A 19,902-nucleotide genomic window follows, 5' to 3' on the forward strand; every position below is an offset into this window, starting at 1 on the left:
TTTTTCTTTCTGTCAAAATTAATCGACACAAAAGGCATTCCAATCAACACCCGTAAGGGCTGCGAGATCATGAGGGAAATATAAGCATGGGCCACTTTCGCTTTCAAGGTTGCCGTCCGTACGCTGAACTCGTGATCAAGAAAACAAGTTTCTTCTTCTCTCTATTGCAACTATCGAGGGAGAAGGTTCAACGTTAGCGAAAAACGCATGAAGGGTATCTTCATTCCCATCGCCATGTTGCTATCCAAAAAGTGCCGATAGCCGCCTGTTTCGATGTGTGCAATATACCGATGATGCTTAAAACATAATGTTTTACTCTGCACACTTTTAATCATTGGTATCGGTGCATGTTTAATACATCCATCCACGCCAGGATGGATGCCACGAGATTCATCGCACTGGGTTAACGGTCAGAAGGCAAAGTCTCTTCCCTCTTATGGCGACCTACTGACCGTGCCCCGTGAAGAAATAATATATTTAAATTGCCATATTTATATGCACAACTTGCCAACCGGCACGTTTTGAAGATCTAGGACATTACGGAAGCGGTACAGCGTTGGTTGGTCGGTGAACAATAAGTAGTCTAGCTTCTGATGCCTTTTAAACATAATAATCGATAACTAACTAACTTCCAATGTGACATTTGAAAGCAAAAACTGGAATGTCCCTTCTTGACTATTTTTATCCTCTTCTTGCCATCCATTCAAATCTTAAAGCACATAAAACGGATACAGTTGAATAACCTTTCAAGCGACATTTGAATTTCAATCAATTTGGCATGCTGCCAGCTTGATCGAGAATAACTTCTACTGTTCTCGGAGAGGGAATATAAATGGGTTAGTGCTTGTACCGTACAGCACTGCTTGGATAGCATATGGAAAAGCCAAGGATTTTTGTCCATCTGTCCATTCCACCTACTTCTCAGACAATTCATCTTTTGTGTCGCCCTTTTCTACGACCGCATCGAAAAATGGTCAATGCAGCATTTGTTACCCTTTACGAAGGTCACTAGCGCAAAGCGATTCTTAGTGACAACCGTTTTGTTCAGAATTAAGCAAAAAATTCGGAGACATTTGGGTAATCATTCATAACATTTATTTTTATTCAAAAAAAAATCAATGGTCATGACAAAATCAAAGCGCACCACTGACAATGCTGCGCAGACTAATTAATTCAGTATCGTTATCTTGCAGCTGTACGTGTGTTTACGAGTTATTACAACCTTAAAAAAATCATACACACTTCAGTGGAATGCATGTCGAGAACATGGTTGGAACAAATTGACCAACACCGATGACGCCATACTGGATATGTTTGATTAAATCGTGAATTGATTGAAAAGAGAATGTGTGACAAATGTACTACAAAAGTGTATGAAAATCAATTCCATGCGGTTTGCAACGAAACTGTTATCTCTTGGTATGGAAAAAGCTTTGGCGATAAATGGAATTTCGATCACTGTGGTCCCCTTCCTTCTAAGGATTTTATTGTTGTTGCAGGTTAGGCGATCGACACACAAGGAAAGATAGAATGAGAAATAGGAACAGTTATCGTGAGAGTTATCAAACGCTTCGATATGGGTTCGTACAAATGTGTCTTATGTGCAACGCTCAACGCTCATTGAGCGAAATATTGATTCCAGCGACAAATGACGAAGTGATAAATCGATTAGTTTTCTCACCCAAGCGTCCAACGGGTGGTTGGAAAATTCATAAGCCCAACCGTACATGGCTACTGCTGCCAGTGTACAGCGAGCACAATCATCATCCTCAGCAGGTTGCAGAAGCCATCACATATCAATTGGGTACACTCTTTTGCAGAATGTGAACGATGGTGGCACATGCTGGCCGCGGAGAGTTCCCTTATGAGCAGCAGCCCGATCGCGGGTCCGATTGCATAACGACGTGTTTGCAATTTCCAGCTTTTGTCCCAAAGTCGGTAGAACATGCTGGGCGTTTGCTGGATGGGAGTGCGCGACGGGGAACTTCGGCGTGACCCAATGGCGCGTGTGTCGATTGAACCAGTTTGAAGTCCGTGCCTTGATTAACAGACGGTTTCCTGGCTACAACCGTTAAGATGGGTACGAGTTTGGGGGCTCGTTTTCCACCACAGACATACCGCGTCTACTACGTCTACATCCCCCTAAAACCGACACACACTGCCATTGGGTTCGTTTCGAATCGGGACGGATCTGACCGGTTCGTACATTCTGATTTGTAGGTTGAAAAATGGAGCAAATGGTAGCAAAAGGTCTGCTTTGGCACAGGTGCCGCCGGGTTACCAACATTTGACAAGCATTAATCATAGATTCAACTCGCAAGGGACCTGCCAATTTTCACTCACCGCTGCGAAACCACACCTGCCACAACGTTTGCCATCGAGCCATGGAGGTCGCTCGAAATAGGTGAAGAAAAACAACACCCCAAAGAAAACATCCCAGCAAATCGTTACACATTTTAGCATCGGCAACCCGGGTGGCAGTATGGTGCCGATGGTAAGCATTTGCTGTTCGCCACCATGTTTGCTACCAGTCGCGCCACCAGTTGGACGTAATCTGTTGCGAGATCTCTTGCCAGTGATTGTGCGATCTACTCGGTGCGATCAGATTTCGATACTCACGTCAGATTTATGTGACCGAGACGGGATTACTGCAAAAACATCCACTAGCTCTAGGCTTTGCCATGCGTTTTGGACACTTGTTTCACGTTCTTTGCAATGCCGCCCAGGCAACACTGCTCCGAAACCTGCCCCATCTAAGGGTCGCGTCCATAAATAATGCCACAGCAAAGATTGATGCCCATTGAGCTAGGGAGCAAGGTGCCTTTCCGGTCATTGCAACGCTCGTGATTGGGGTTCGGTTAACCTCTCTTTGTAGCGCTAGAACTACAAAGCTTTCGCCAGCTGCTCCACGATCCAACGGCACAATCAATAGCACTAACCACGTCGTTGATAACCTGCAACAGCTGCAATGCTGGTAACAAATCGTGTAGAGCATAAATCTAAGCTCAAGCAATTCAATGGGGGTAATGTTTCGAACAGAAAACTGCATGATTGCCTTAAATGAAACTCACTTTCGCCTGATCCATGCAAAATGGTGATAAATGTGCAATCGGGCTAGTAAATTGACTATCGTATTTTCAGTTGTTTTGTGTGGAATTCAAAGAAAGTGTCTGTTAATATAGTTTAACTTGCACCTGAACAGTGTTGCACAACCGTGGGCATCATCGGCTTCGCTTTTCCGCATGGGAGTGTGGAGTAAAATGAAGTTGTTTGTTTCCTGATTTTTTTTTTCAAATGCTACTTTGAACGTAGTAATTACAAATTGCAACAAGATGACGAACTTTCAACCCCAACGTCAGTGTCTCATTAGTTATTGTTTGCTTGGGGACGACTTTGGTCAAAGTAGTACAGAAACTAGTGCTATAATGCCATCACTATCGTTACCCTGAGTCGATGTGCGTCGATGATGAGCAGTCCTAATTGTGAGCTGAAGCTTCACTGTCGGTCGTCGGCTTACTGTTGATCATGTTGGGTGGTGTAATACCCAAGTCATCATAAAATCCGAACTTAATGTATCTAAGGATGAAAACCACTGCCTCACACGAGCTACGACATACTCCATAACGTTTTAATAGAATTGTAGAGAAAATTAATGAATCGTACGAATGATACAAAATGAACAAGTATGACTTCTGTTAAGTCATAATGCATGCTTTAGGCATAACGTTGCCTGAGGATGTTTGATTAACCTTTCCGTTAATTTTTGTACTGCTGCAAGAGCTAGCAAACTAGCAAAAAAGGTCGTGCCATTTTAGGGACACAGCCAACGCCAAGTGTCAGCAAAACATAATCATCCATCAGGTGTATACGCTACCGATCGTTTTTAAATCTGCTCTACGCCATGCCCATAGAAGGAACCCCATTGTCAATGTCACCGTCGGTTCCTGCCATTAACGAAATATATCTTTCTAATAGACAACAAATCGTTTAGACGACAACAATCGGCTTGCAAAATGTGCCCGCAACATCTTGCCCGCTCCCACCGATCAATGGCAGAACTTGGCTGGTTCTGCTGCGATCGAACCGGGATCGTTTCACCGTGATTTATGCAGTGACCTTGATAGACCCACGGGTGCTTGGTTCTGGTGTACACAATCAACCAGTTTGTAGCGACTGTCAAGAGTGACGCGAGTTTGTTTGCATACGTGCGTGTGCCATGGGTGTAAGGCATCGGGGTTCGCATTAACTCATGATTGGGATTATCGTCAGAACCACACGTCCAACGAGCACTCGAGAGGTCGTGAAGTTAATGCGAGCTGTACTCAATCTTTTGCCGGTTCTCAACGATTGGGACTGTCCAAACGAAGTCTAAGGTTCTCCCGCGCTGACCTTAATCCTGTATTTCCCTTCACAGGTTCTATTTTCATGCCGCATTAGATGTCCTCATCAGATCTTTTTGCCAGATCTCCGTTGGTTCCCAGGAACTTCTAGGTCTAATTCATGGTTTTACTTTGCGTGCCCATAACTCATGGTCTACGAGAGCATTGGAACGATTTGAGTGATGGCTTGACGTACGAAGGAGTCTGATGAGCGAATCATCATCATCATCATCTCCTCATTATCTCGGCACGATTGCGTGAATCCAAGTGCCGCCCGCAACGTCTTTCTTAGCTGTCGTTTTGCACACCAAAGTTAACACTTCCCGCAACGGCGATAGGTGGTAAAGCATACCGCTTTCAAAGATATCTCGCACCAAAGGAAGTCACCAAGATGAACTTCGTGTTTAGAGATTACCTAAATGAGCATCGAATCGAACACGCCGTAAAATGTTCGTAAACCATTAGGGCCAGTTTGTGTTAGACCCGCAATGTGTCAAGGGAAGTATTACGAAGCGTGCTCATCGATTAATGCTCGTGCAACGAATTGTAGCCGCGTTTCCTTTCATTGTTTTTTGGCTACAGGAAGTTACGATCTAGGCGAAAATATGATTCCAATAGAAAACCACCTCCTCAGCCAGCGCCAGCCGAATCGCACAGCTGCTCAACTGCACAAAACAATTGACTCGGTAGCTTCCTGCCGGTTGTTGGCCAACATTAGAGCAACGTTGCACGGAAATGGGGTAAGATTGTATGGTCGGAACGGTTGCCCTGCGGGCATCAGCACCATCTATCCGTTCTATTGGTTTATCTGGCCTCATCTTCCGGATCTCGCAGCCACAAGACGCTTGATTGTAACGCTTTGATGCCACCGTGATCGCTTCGATGGATGGCTGTGCTTTACCTTCTGTTTGTGTTGCATCCAACCGAACTAAAAGACACCTACCGCAAGCCAACCATTAGCGATCCAATCGTGCATCCCTCTCGTGAATCACGGTTTTCGCTCGTGGAAGTAAATTGTTCCATTAAATGGGTAAGCTGTTGATTGTCTGCAGCTGCATGGTTTTCGTTTTTGTTTTCTTGTGTTTACCTAGTTCTATTTTCCACGACGGTTCATTGCAAAATCAATGAAAATAAAAATGAATTGAAACCGAGTTAAATTGATACTTTAAAACTTTATGAACTGTTATGATATGGAGAAAAATTGAACTAACAACTTGATTCTTTGATTATGTACTCACTCTTTCCTTACTGTTAATTAGTTTTTTTTTTTCAATTCGAACATCTTACATTCGCGCAAATGTATCTTCTGATGCAGTTTCGATGCAAAACATCGCACAAAAATTTTATTTCCATTTTTCACTGCCCTACAAATGAAGCAATTGAAGCGTTGCTTCAATCGTAAAGCCGTCTCGAATAAGAAATAATTACATCGTGCTTTTACATATACCTCATTTACTCGCAACTGTGGCTGTAATGGAGCTTTTAATTTGTGCTAAAAGCCAGTCAAGCTTTTGGAGGTAAATATTTGTTAACCATGTCGTGTATTTACATTTCATCACGCCTTTCGTTGCTGATTAGGCTATTAGGGGGAAAGGTACCTCACGCTCTATCTTTCCCTACCTTCCAAGTTTTCTAACACAATCAGCTCTTTCAGCATATATCTATTTTGTAAGTGTGTGTATGATAAAAAGTGACAAATTTCGTAAGAAAACTATTTATTAAATGCTACTTAACGATCAATTAAAGATATAGTTAGTAATTAAAAAAAAAGAAATTCCATACTACTTTCGACTAGTAGCTAATGATTTTACTACTATATCGATATTGATAGCTTCAGCGATACCAAATTCACCTGACACCATTCGTACGGTTTCTCGACTATTCACCACACTTCCATAGATCACCCATACCGATACAAAGCGGTCGATTTTTTCTGCTCAAATAAGTATTTTCTATGCTGCAAAATTTCAAACAAACACATTCACACTTCTACCAAAAACACAACATACTCAGGAGGCTCTTCACGTTTCTCACCAGTGCGGCAGACGCACCGTTGTGGTGGGGAATTAAATCAAACATATTCGTTTGAAACGAGCATGGTCGTTGACCACTACCACGGTACGATCGTACGCAAAGTTCATGGTTTGTTTTTCCACCCCACGGGCGTTCTGCGTGTACCATAGTTTCTGCACCGGCCCCAATGCTCGCCACGCTCATCGTCAGCTGTATTAGATTAACATTTTGAAATGCAAAAAAAGGTTGAAAAAACCGGCTGGCATCGATAAAAAAACGCCGTTGAATGATCCAACGAATGGATTCATCCATTTCTAGCTTTAAGGCTCATCGCCATCTCCAATGTGTACAAGATATGTGGCCGTACAAGTTGTACACTAACACCAAAACGAAGCGACACATTTTGTGTGGTTTGTAAGATTTCTTTGATATTGGGGTAGATTACTTAATAAGTAAGGTAAATATACTTATTTGCTCTAAGTTATCATTTTGAATAATCAAACTAAATTAAATTGTATTTGATTCCTAGTGTATTGTAGATTCTTATTCTCAAATTAATTTTCTCTTGATAAAATTTCTTCACATTCTTAAGCGCTTGTTGTTCCTATGCACTCAAGAGATATTTTGGGAACCACTAAACTCGTAAATTTTTCGGAACTTAATGATAAAATTAATACTAGCGCGGTGGCGTTTGTCAAATTGATTTTCACTGTTCTGTAGCTTCGGCAAAAAAGAAACAGACTTGCTAACATAAAGTTCAAACCTCCCACGACACAGTGTGCGAATTTGGCGATTATAGCTTCACGGTGCGATCATATAGTGCTCAAGTTCACAGAATCGGAAAATTCGAATCAAATTTCGACCACAAACTCTATCCCCATACCGACACTTTCTGGTGCTGTGAGTAGCTTTGCGGCGAAAATGGTGATAGAATAGGATGGGGGAAAAAAACTTTAACATCCAATCAAACCCGTTCCGCGCTCAAATGACTTTATTTTATTTGGGCATTAAGAATGACGCAGCTGGCGGCTCAGCGCTGGCGTGCTCAGTGTGTACGTGGTGGGTCGCAACAATTAGAAGCTCTAAGTTATTGGCTGATCTGGATTTCGTTCCTTGCCTGACGCGTTCTTTTGGTTTGGAAATGGGTTTTATGATCAGCGTCGAATTTTTCCCCATTCCGCAAGCATCAGCCAATTGGCGGGTGGCTCATTTACATTCCACTCGAGACATTTGTCGAAGCGAACCAAGCACAGCATGATTTCCGATTGATCCGAAACCATCAAACTGGTCAAAAACAAACAAGCTTCCCAGGTGATGATGATCGGCTTGCAGACAGAAAATCGGAAGAAACAGCCGGTTTGATAGGTCAAGGTTAGGGGTAGTGAGCAGATAAGGCGAAGTTTGTTTAGCCTAGTAAAGAGTTTTAAGACAGAGAATAAAACGGACCAATGAACACTTTAATGGGGTACTAGCCCTGCAAATAATCGAAACAACAGTAGATAAAGAAATGGAAAATGCGAAACAATACACGCGCCAGCTCAGAAGGGAAAGGAAGCTTTATAAGCTAATGGCGTAATACCTAGATGTTACACAATCCTTGAACACATCCGAACACATGCATCAAGCAGTTGAGAAGGATTGAAAAAGAATGTTGCTGCCAGTGATCTACTGAAAGGGATTATTGCAGGATGTTCTTAAAGCAGAATTGAAAGTAACACTTGACTCCTTGTCCGTTGCGTGATTTTTTGGAAGAAACTGGATCACCTCGAACGAAGTAGTGACAGCCAAATGCATTGCACCACGATAATACAATTCGCCACCCAGCAACGGACCCACACCGGACGGATGGAGAATGTTTTCGGAAGTTCTAGAAACGTGATCCTGCTTCGGTGACCCCAAACGATCAGCAAGACGTAACGTGGAAGAACATGCTGTACCGGCTAAATCGACCTGGAAACAGAGTAGGCGGTGCCGACGGCATTCATTATTGCATGTGTACCGTGTAACGACACATATGCGACAAGGACGCCTAGTTTCCACCCGAACACACTGGTAACCTTCGCGGAGGGGCACCGTTGGGCACTGTTCTGATACAATCGAATCGGTCCGGATGAAAGCCGGCTGAAAGGGTTCGACAGTGTGTTGGTTCTACTTGTTAAGCTGCTTGGGAGATACTTTGACATGGAGATTTATTATGCGCTTCGCATATTGGGAGCGGATGTGTGAAGCGGACTAAGTAACTGCAGCGAAAGGAATTGTTGGGTTTTTATGCGTTACATGATTGAAGTCTATTGTTTGGTAAAATTATTCTTACATTAAGGATGCAAGTAAGTTATTAACGGAAAATTAAGAAGTAAAAGTGTATTACACAATATTTAAAATAGCTTGCCAAAAAAACCATAAGGAATATGAAACAAGGCACAAACTATAAAACGAGTTCGACACTGCTTCGTTCATCTGCTGTATCGCGAACTTCCACCTTTGGCAGGGTTTTCTTTTCTTCTTTATACTCAATACCCATCCTCCACCAAGGAACTCAAGCATCTTACGATAAGTAGCATTGGCCGAAAAGACTTTTCAACCCATGTATAGTTTGATGAGAGTTCATCAAATATCAAACGATGCTCTTTCTTCTAGTGAATGTTTAAGATGAGCAAAACAAAAAATTGCTCGGCTGCGGGAATCGTTTGTGATACTGATCGTGATGCCGATGGTGATGGGACTGGTGATCATGATGAATGATGATGATGTACAAGAAAATTTAATTTAAGTGAATGTTGAATGTTTGAGAAAAAGAAAGAACATAGAAATATGTTTAAAATTTGAAAATGTGAACATAATTTTAATAAAAAAATTACCCGACAACAAAGTGAAGCATGATTTGAGTGCGTTCCGTGTGTACGGTATGTGTGTAAAGCGACGATAAAAACCGGGACCAGCGAACAGTGGGGAGCCTTGGCAGCAGATTTATCATTTGCCAAAAGCCCAAATAGAGCGTGTGATGTCAGGTTGTTGCCTGCCGCTTGGCAAGTTTGGAGAAATGTTTATGCGTTCACGCAATAGCGAACGCAAGCGGGCTCTCTTTCGCTTCGGACTATCAAAAGGATGGAGCGCACGCGTGGCTAATACACGTTCCCATACATTAAAAAAAATGCTTCGATGGAGGCACAAACGGTCGGAATCGATGGAGATTGTCAACGGGTTTGTTGATCGCTATCGTATCGTTTCATGATCGTAAAGCTCGTTTCATGATAGACAACCGCTTTGGTAGCCGTCCGTTTGTTTTTATCTAGCTGGTTTCGTTACTATATTTGTCCACGGTGGCATCGTGCAAAGGTTTCGTCTCGTTTGGGTAAAGTGCCACCAGGAAGAAAGTGCCATAATCATGTACCGTTGACTACGCGCGTGAGTTGATTGATTTCGATTTCTCACATTGAGCTGAAATTGATTTGTATTTTGGTAAAATGGTTTCTACGAAAGCGATAGCTACAAAATTTAAATTTCGAAAAAAAAAATTTAAATAAAAATTACTTTAAAAATCTAGCTCCCATATGTACTGTTTCCCGAAAAGCGTGGGAATAAGAAACGCTTCGAGAATATAAAAAAAACAAAAACAAAAGACTTCAACGAGTGTTAAGCGATGACACTTACAGCCGTGCCTCTCTAGCTTTTCCTACATATTTGCGTCTGCTGTGCCGGACAAAAGGTCATTGGATTTCGCTAACTAAGCGAAAATGAAACATAAAAAATAACGTCACTGCCAAATTTCGGCTTTGCAACAATTCCTAAATGCCTCCTAAATCACCGCAACCTGTTTTGGCCGCATGCCACCCGGCCGGAGGTCAACATCAACTATGTGGGGTGTTCGTTTTTTTTTCTCTCTCTTTCCATCAATATACCGCGAGTGGCAAAAGCGTCTCCCTTATGCGTGCCACAAATTCGCGTGTATGTAAATGTGTTTTATTTTTTATCTAACTTCTCCATTTTGTGGGTTTTGAGCGACCGTTTTCTGCAATTAATTAATTTGGCGAAAAGACAAACGCACGTCTTTTGCATGTGTGTATATGTATTTTTTTTGTGTTTTACTTTTCGTTGAATGGTTTCCCTGCTGCCTCTTAACCCCGAGTCAGGAACTGCGCAAAGGACTTAGGTAAGTGTCATTAATTTGAGTGATGGCGAAATAAGCTCACCACACTGCGGTTACCATACGCACAGTGGACTGCACCGAACGTGGAACGTGGCAGCCGGTATTTTACCCTTCATTGATTTTTTTGTTGTTGTTTCGTCGCTTCAAGCTCTTTGACAAGTTTCTCTAGCTCGCGCTGAAGAAGCGACAGCAACCTGCTGCGCTGACCGATTAAAGCACCAGTCCTCCACGAGCAGGCAGCAAACCTGTTAAGCGCCGCACAGCTACCGGCAAAAGCGACGAAAATGCTGTGATCCATCGAGCCAAGCGATGGTTTGGGGATTCGCATATGGTGGTGGCATCCAATCGATTCGTCGTCTGATATGACGACGCTCGGCAGGATTAACTTTGACCTATGAAAACAAATTTGAAGATGATCAACCAAATACACACAGAGCCAAACACGCGCTACCCATGCACATTTCTTTGGCATTTCCTCCACGTCTGGGGTGTCGGTTTCCGTGCTTTGTGTGCCTTTTCGGTGGCCGAAGCATTTAGCACCTGGACACTTGTCAAGGATAATTAAAGGTAATTTGCACTGCATGGATGAGCATTCCGGCACATTGTCTTGCATTGTACTGTTGAAATGAGAAATGCCAAATTGAGCATAAAGTGTAAGTTTTCTTAAGTTTTATATGATAATCTGAGGATTTCTACAATAACCACAGGACGACGCATGGGACATTGAAATTCTAAAAATGTTGATAAGCATAAAAATGTTTGGTGAAGATTAATTTACTTAAAACCAATTTTACGATTTGCGTTAATTGATAAACTTAAATATTGTTTGAAATCTTCAAAGATTTGGGTGAAGAAAAAAGAATTTGGCCAAAATGTAATGTTTTTATAGCGATACTTTTGCCAAAACAATATTCTGTACTAATATTGTTAAACTATGTACAAGTAGAGTTTTTCAGCTCGCATTGAAGTCTCTTCAAAAAACTTAATTTAAGTTTTCCATTTAATAACGACTTTATGCTGAGCTATCACAAAAAAACCCAATGAACACAATATCCTATTAAGAATTAATTCTTTCTCATGCTTTTTTTGTTGTTTTGCCATTTAAAATCTCAATCACTGCCATGATTGGCATTATTATCGCGAAACACTTGCCAGTCTTAATATATTAACAAAACAATACTGATTAGTGCTGGCCTTTTTGAATAGAATAGCGACGCAGTGCTTTTTCAAGGTGATGCTGAAACGGGTACCTAGCGTTCAGTTACAAAATTGCGGAAATTCCAAAACAAAAAACTTATCACAATTCGTCACAGTGAGATTAGTTCGGGGAATGGACAAAGAATGTTTAGTTCATAATTCGCATCCTATGCGTATCGCTTGTTCTTGGATGAAAACAAAACAACAAACACTTACAAATACATCAAGTTAATAATTTGAACCTACCTTGTTCTGTAGTTACCCCGGCTTTGAGCTGCCTGGGAAGAAGTGGCGGCACTGCTGGTCAGATTTCTCGAGGTCGAACCACGCGTCGTGGTAGTATTGTTCTGTGCGGACAGCTGGCTGGCACTGGTGCGGGGCAACCTTGGTGATGGGTTGCTGGAGCGGCCACGAGATGCCTGTGGCTGAGGCCCTCCGGTAGTAGTTCCGGCGGCTAGGGCGGCGGCTAAATACAGCAGCAGCAGCAGCGCCAGACAACAGTAACTGGCCCTCCGAAAGGCCATCTCGGATGTTGGGGATCTCTCAGGGAATTAGGGTTCACGAACCAGCGGCGTAACAGAAGCACCAACCGAAACACTATTCCTCCGGCACACAAGTTCACTTGCACAGGTTCACTCCGATGGGCGCGCGGGTCTGGCTTAGTTCACACACAAACAGAAAACTACGATCGATACAAAACGCTGATAGGGATTTATGTGACGTTGGTGTTTTTATTTCTAATTTTCACCACTGAAACCAATTGGTCAAATAACGAGAATGGGCAATTATTACAATTACAGTACGTTGTTTTCATTTTTAATTAGAACAAAAAGGGTAATAAGCGCTGATGAACATTAAGTTCACATCACAAGCACATTGTAGACCGTGAATTGAATCCTTGTCCAAGAAGTTTGAATTTCTCTCTCAGCTCCATTGCCACTGCGCGTCACAAACAATTTAATTACCAGCGCACCGTTATTTTGGGTGTGGTTCATCATTTTCCCGCCAACGTTCAATGTCACCGGATGTGCGTAAATCATCATCATTAGTGGCACAAAAGAAAAAAAAAAACAAGAATGCTACCGTTACCACCAGCCGATTAATATATTCTCACCTCACATTTTGCACTTTGGAATGCGGTGAAATTAGACTTTTCCGTTGGACCACACGGTGGGTTTTATTGTATTGTGGAGTGCTTTTGTTTTCCACTTTTCGGAGGTGGTTCGGTTTTATATGCACAAACTGGTAGAAACGATCCTTGACGTTTCGGCGTTGAGTGCCATAGAGTGATCTGGTTAATGGCTTTGATGGTGGTAAAAATTCTTCCACCCATCCTTAACAGCCCCGAACGTGCGCTTATAAATCTCGTCCGTTACCATCATCTCGCTCATCCGTCCGGTTGAACTCGAGTCAATCAAACAATCCAATAAAACCAGCGCGAAATTGACACCCTGCATACGGTATCCCCTTCGCTTTTTTTCTTTTTCCACTTACTCCCAGCACTGCCAACACGTGGTTCGGTTTGTTTCAGGGTCTACGTTTTGAAGGAGCAGCAATTTAGCTCTCGTCGGCCAATCATCCGAATCAATAGCATGGAAGCGTACCAACGGGGTAGTAGAGGGAAAGCATACAAGACGAGGATGTCCGTGAAACCATCGCCAGCGTACCTTTGAGAAGGGAAAACATTGCTCTGCCCGTGGCGGTGAAATTGGAGCAAACATTTATTGCTGTACATTCACACTGCACACGGAATGCAGCTCGCTGCTGCATTCACTAACGGTTGCAGCCCTGAACTAATGCTTTACTGGTACGCTTGGAAGCTCGTGTACAATCGAACTGGATACAAGCGTGTCTGAAGCAGGTGTAAACTACAAAGTAATGCTGTTTCGATTAAATTGTTATATTGCATTAAATTTAGCAAGTAATCAGTTAAATCTGTATCTTTAATTACTAATCATTCGATTTCGTTCAAAATATAAGAATTTTACATTTTAATGCATTTCTTACACGAAAAACAAAATCGTTTGAGATTTTTCACCAAAATCCAACCATTTCATAGCCAAAATTTGTACCGATTGCATCAGCAACGAAAGAAACATTCGGGACGGTAAACGTCCTGGCCACTAGCGAGAACCTAAAATTCCTGTTGACACTTTGTTTGTAATCGTTCACAAAATGTAGATGAAGTTCGATAAATATTTACAACCGAAGTGATGATTGATGATGAACGATGAGATGATTATGCCGTTGACGATGCTTCCTTCCCTTACTAAAGGTACACAAAACGAAAAATTTCTTCCGATACAGTTGTAAACGGTACCTAGGATGGATTGAATGGATTTCTGGTTCAAAATAAAAAAGTCCGATTTTGTTTTGTTGTAAAATAAAAATTCCCAAAGAATGGGTACGAAAAGACATGAATAGTCGCTAGAGTAATTGCTTGTTCGAACGGGAACATAATGAAACAAATTACAACCTGATATCTTCATCAGCAAACAAGCTACAGCTTTAACCATGTTCTTGTATTACTCTGTTTTGCTTCTTTTTTTGTTGTTAAAGTCTGACTTCTTCGAAAATGTTTTCGATCCTACGTATGCTAAAGTATTGTTGTCGTGCAAATGTTTAAATTTACATTTCACATCTTACTTGTGATTCTGTCCATGTCATTTCGCTCTTTCTTTCACCTCACATTTATGTATATTTCTCTTTCTTTATCGTTCACAAAAAAGCTCACGCCCTGAAAGGTCACTGTCAATATGTGAGCGTATGATTTACGGCGTAACGCTTCCGTTAACTCACTGCCCTTGAAGGTACGGAGTCTGCCCGGTCTGACTCCCAAAAGATATCCAATCAGTCGCAACCGGGTAACAACGACGCAAGTGAAGCTGTATAGCATTCAAAAACGTCAGTATGTGGCTTTAAAACACGACAAAAGCTACGGAAGAATACATGCTACAATGGAAACATGCTATTAAAGTGCATTGTTATATTAAATCATCAAATATGGAGCAGTTGTAGCAGGAAGTTAGGATATGAACATAACGTGCTAAACAGGTCGAGAGTAGGAAAAAAATGCACAACCATCCCTTAGGATAACAGGAGCCTTTCGCACAAATGGCAATGTCGTAAACCGGTGCAAACTCTTATCTCAGCCAGCAGCCACCTGCATTGTGGTTTGGCCAAACGTATACGCAATGATCAACAGCGTCTTGTTTACCGCACAGGGCTGTTTTGAAACGCGCGTTTTTTTTTCTTCTACTCGTTCGTTTTAAAAATGTCAGCTGGCTTTAAAGGGAGCTTGCGCGTAATCTCGACATATCACAACAACTGTGCGCCCTGACATTCTCACTTGTATCGCCCGTGGCTCGTCGGCGCTGAAGTGCGTACCAGCGTCACTATAGCTCTGGCGCACACACTCTGCTCCTTTGGCCGTATCGCTAGTGACTGTGACATTGACAGCTTTGACCATAAATATCAGTGCGTCAATAAATCGCTGCGGCCGTTGTTGCTCAGCGGCTCTACTCCATCACGAACCGGAGACTGAGCAATAGGCGACCCAACTTCAGCCTGGGATGGATTCGATCCCAGAGTTGCACGTGTTTGGCAGCATTTAAGTTTGTCTTGCACATTTGCCCCAGATAGGTGAAGAATTGTTGCAGATAATGTTAAAATTAACATACACTGTTTTAATTTTCTGAAACACCAACATTCGCCATCGTTTTCACTGGGCACCAAGTTTTCACTGGGCACACTCAACTTTGTAAACTTATTTTCCTTGCCAAAAAATATCTTCCTAAAGCTTTTCAGTATCTACTTAACATTTATGGTACAAAAAAGCACATTTTAAAGCACCAGCAATAGGTAACAAAAAGGCATAAAACGTGTGCCCATCAGAGGAATTCATCGCATCATTCCTAGTGTCTAATTCCACCACAGATTTCGAAGATGCGTGTGGGAGTTGCTTCCGGAATTGAGATCTCTCCACCGTCGATTCAAAACGTCACCAAATCGAACTCTGTACGGCGTGTGCTGCCGGTACCGTTCAAACAGCACGCCAGGTTTCCCATCCTGGGTCTGCGAAATGGTCTGGGAACGAAAAGTGGTTCAAAACACACACACTTGAACGGGGCAACCGTAGAAGTCCCGTAATAACGTGTCATAATAACTGGCGTGTTCCATGCGAGGTGTGACGGGGCTCTCTCTATCTCTCTTCGCCGCGATTGTGTTTTCGTTTTCAAACGTCCACAGTGAAGAAAACTACGGACTCTAACCACTACCGGCGGCACTTTCTATTTTCCTTTGCGTTTGTCGTCTGCCTGTCCGGCGTGATCACGCACGGCCGGTGAACCTGCACTTCCTCCGAGCGAACACTCTGCACCGCTCCCTGGAGTCTGATGCTCGTTCCTCGGCAGCACACTTCGGTTGACAACTGGCCTGTCCAAACGCACGCGCTCCCGTGGAAAAAAGTCGCATCTCTCATCGAACACAAACGGTGAAACGATGGAGTGAAAAATAAACAAACCTCCAAACATTATCATCATTATCGACGATCGATCGATCGCCGGTATGGGACGGTACGGCATCAAAACTGGAAGTTGGCAAAAAAGAGCACACAAATATCAACACAAACACACACACGCACGCACACGCAATACGAATGTGTCGGGAATACAGAAGGAGCAGTGGCAGCGGCCGGTTGAAATAATCGGAAATCCTGCCCCAAACGGCTTGCGAAACAGCTTTTAAGGAAAAGCAATGTGTCGCCTGTTTGGAACAAGCTGAAACGGGTGGAAAAAGGTAAGATAAATCACCTTTGGCAGCCGGAGCGTAAAGAAATCGCTTGTGATGCGAGTCGCAGTATAGGAAAGCTTCGTCCAGAAGACAAACGCAAATATCGTCAAGACTGAGATTGCATGCGGACGTGGAATTTGATAACGTTTTTTTTTAAATTTACTATTGCCGTGTGACTTATGCGGGGCTGGTATGGCATGGAAATACCACCAGCAATCCATTCATGGCGTAAAGGCCGATATTTAAGTTGCCTTATTTATGTTGAATGTATCTGTCGTAATGATTCGGTTGTCATTCGCAGTTGCCATTGAGCTTTTATTCATGCTTCAGTACACAATGTCACTTTCAAGTTTTCCTTTCAAAACACTACCGCATTCGTGTCACTCGGGCTAACACTGGAGATCATTTCGCACCATGATACCGCAACCATTACAGAAAGCAGGTGAAATATTCTCAAACAACCAATGTACGGTTTTGACGAAACACTTGTACACAAGGCATATTAAAAAGATATTTTTCTTCTTTTTAAATCACACTCCGAATCACGTAATCCATGTATAAAGTTGTGGTTTGACTCAATAGCTGGCGTGTTTTAACCGACAACACAAAACTCCTAGAACTTCTACGGTACGATTTATTCCAATACGATCAATGCAAGCTTTTGTTCCGAAATACCTTCTCGAATCACAACGGGAAACTTATTTCACACGCTACGGGTAAATAGATCGGTTTTGTTGCAAATCGTCAAATCGAAACGCGACAAAAATTTTACGCGACGAACACTACGCGCAACCAGGACACGGAACAACAGTGCGACCGATTCGGACCGTAGTTCAGCAATTTCTGCGCGAACGCCTGTGCGCCGTTTGCGGCCATTCGGTGCGTCGGCTAGCTCCCACCACCCCACACCATCGTCGGGAGCATGGCTGCAGTGCAAATTATGCTCCCCAGTGCCACACGTTTGACGCTCTCGCGTTTATGTGACTTTTGCTCGCATCGGCAGCATATCTCACCATACGCGGGGGATACAGCCCCAACGCGGAATCGATTCGCTCTCACTTTCGTTTCGTGTGCTCTCGTGAGCCACGATCACTTATATCTCAGCATCCACCGCGCGATCGATTGATCTTTGCTTCGCAGCCTCTCGCTACGAGAGAAAAGCTCAATTTCATACGAAAAAGCTTCTGCATGAAGAGAATGCGAAGGAGATTGCGAGTTTTTTATGTTTTTTGTTTTTGCTCTTGATATATGGTGTGCCAAATGCATCACTAGATCATGATGCACATGCATATTTGTTTATTAAAAAATAATAAAAACCTTAATTAACGTCAATAAAACCCTTAACGGAAATTAACAGTATCTAAAAATACTTAAGGCATATTTTGATAAGGTAGAACACATTAAAAATGAAACCTGAAGAAAAACATTTTTTTATAAAAACCCGTAGAATAAAATAATTTAAACATTTACACCAAAGTTTAACAAATTTGGTAAATTCCCTAGAAAAAAAAATAACATCAATTCAATATCAACATTCAATATCAACTTCACTCGTACGTTGAGCAACGTTTTTCACACGACTCTTTGAAGATCGTAAACTAAATCACTTAACCGTATTATTTCATAATGTTTTTTATTTTTCATTTCATTTTTTCTGTTCAATCCCGCTCCCGCTGTGATTAATATCAGCCGCAAAGAAGACATGCACGTTGCAACAATTAGAGGCGCTTTCGCGAATCTCGGATGCTCGTTTTCGGGGTGATGCAGTTCGGCATGCCTGGACGATGTGCTGATGCATATTGTTTCATCCGATCTGGTAGACGATCGGTAGGCGATCGTTAGTAAGTGTGCGTGTGTGAGCTACTAAACTTGAGCCGTGGGCTTTCCAATCCATACACGTAATACATCCTCCTGGCACGTTCGATCGGCGCCTCGCCGCACAAAACCGATGGGCACTTTTACCTTAATATCTTCTTAATGACCATTAAGCTACTTTTCATGCGTCCAAGGCTCGGCATCAAATGCCACCTCCTTAGTTCTTTCCACCTGCCCACCGTTGCTGTCCGGCAGAAACAAATCCTTCAACGGTGCGAAGCACTTAGTACGCCCTCTCAGACGCTGGGGCTACGGTGAAGAAGAAATAGCTACCATCAAGTTGCAAACTGCTTCATCCACACGCTGCGGTTGATCTACCGATTAAAAACACGACATCCAATAATCAGCCTACCGAAACTGAAAACGTACCATCACTCAAAACAGCACCGGCCAAAACACTGTGAAACCCGTTTAGCCAAGATCGGGTTGGTCTGTTGGGCAAAGCATTCCACTTGCGAAGCGCAGTTTCCTCGGCCGTGTGTGTGGAAAATTTCGTTCGCAAACATGTGCGTTCGAAATCCCACCGAGAAGCGTTTTGCGTTTGAAGGTGCACAAGCGCTTCACCTGCTTTTCATACTTTCTTCACACGCACGCACTCACGCACGCTCGTATGCGCGAACATGCAATCTTGGGTGCTTGCGGAAAATGTGCTTCAATGGTATGCGACGCCTGGGAAGGGTGTAAACAGATTGTTTCCCTTTTTGTCTTATCAATTCACATACGTAGACCATATACCACAATTATACCACTTTGAATTGAAGATTGAAATAGGTTTAGCTTATTGAATACTTGTTTTTTTATAAACTGAGGGGTTGAAGTATTTGTTGGGTAAATATTGACAACTTTATTCGCGTAAACACTCAATTTGCTTGTTTCAAATTCCTGGTCAAAACAGCTTCAGTGCAATGGAAAATAAGTAGAGTTTAAATGTTTTTTTTTTTTATTCATAAAGAACGGCCTGGCCGTATTGCTGGAGTTTAAATGTTAAATATTAAACATATTTAACATATATTTCGTAAAAAAGCAGTCAAATTGCAAGTTCATAAACACTCTTTCGTGACTTCAACCAAACAAGCGTACGTCGTACTACCAGCATCGATGGCAGCAAGAGGTAGGAGAAGTTATGTACCTTTTGTTGTACTCTTTACGAACATAACGATCAAAGAGTCCATTTTTCCGGACATCAAAAGCGGGTCGTAAGAAATGCCACTCGCGCCATGATATCTAGCTAATGATTTGTTTTCGAGCTGCATTTTTTCCCTTCAATCCGGCAAGCGAACAGGTTTCGTTTCGTCCTGACAGCAGGTTGGGTATGCGTGCGCAGGTAGAAAGGACCCGAAACTCCCGCATTGCATAACGCAACGTTCTACGACTTCCCGGTGTCGACGATTTTATGTTGACCTCACGAGCCAAACAAAAAAACAGTGTAATGAGTGTGATAATGGAGCTATTTTAAGTTTCCTGTATGTGTGTGTGTATTTCTTCTTGTTTAATCACTTC

At 42.6% G+C, this 19,902-nt stretch overlaps 1 protein-coding gene across 1 annotated transcript in view; it reads right to left on the reverse strand.

Moving 5' to 3' along the window:
• Positions 1–17,388, reverse strand: part of LOC125765556 (kinesin-related protein 8) — an 81,684-nt gene extending 64,296 nt beyond the window's left edge. Inside the window, exons 1-2 of the mRNA XM_049430845.1 lie at positions 17,203–17,388; positions 11,983–12,486 (exon numbers count right to left, since the gene is read on the reverse strand). Coding sequence (XP_049286802.1) covers positions 11,983–12,260 — 278 coding nt within the window. The 5' untranslated portion in view covers positions 12,261–12,486; positions 17,203–17,388. The remainder of the gene's footprint in view (positions 1–11,982; positions 12,487–17,202) is intronic.
• Positions 17,389–19,902: the final 2,514 nt, after the last annotated feature.

This window comes from Anopheles funestus, chromosome 2RL, assembly GCF_943734845.2.
Source record: "Anopheles funestus chromosome 2RL, idAnoFuneDA-416_04, whole genome shotgun sequence".
Lineage (NCBI taxonomy): Eukaryota > Metazoa > Arthropoda > Insecta > Diptera > Culicidae > Anopheles > Anopheles funestus.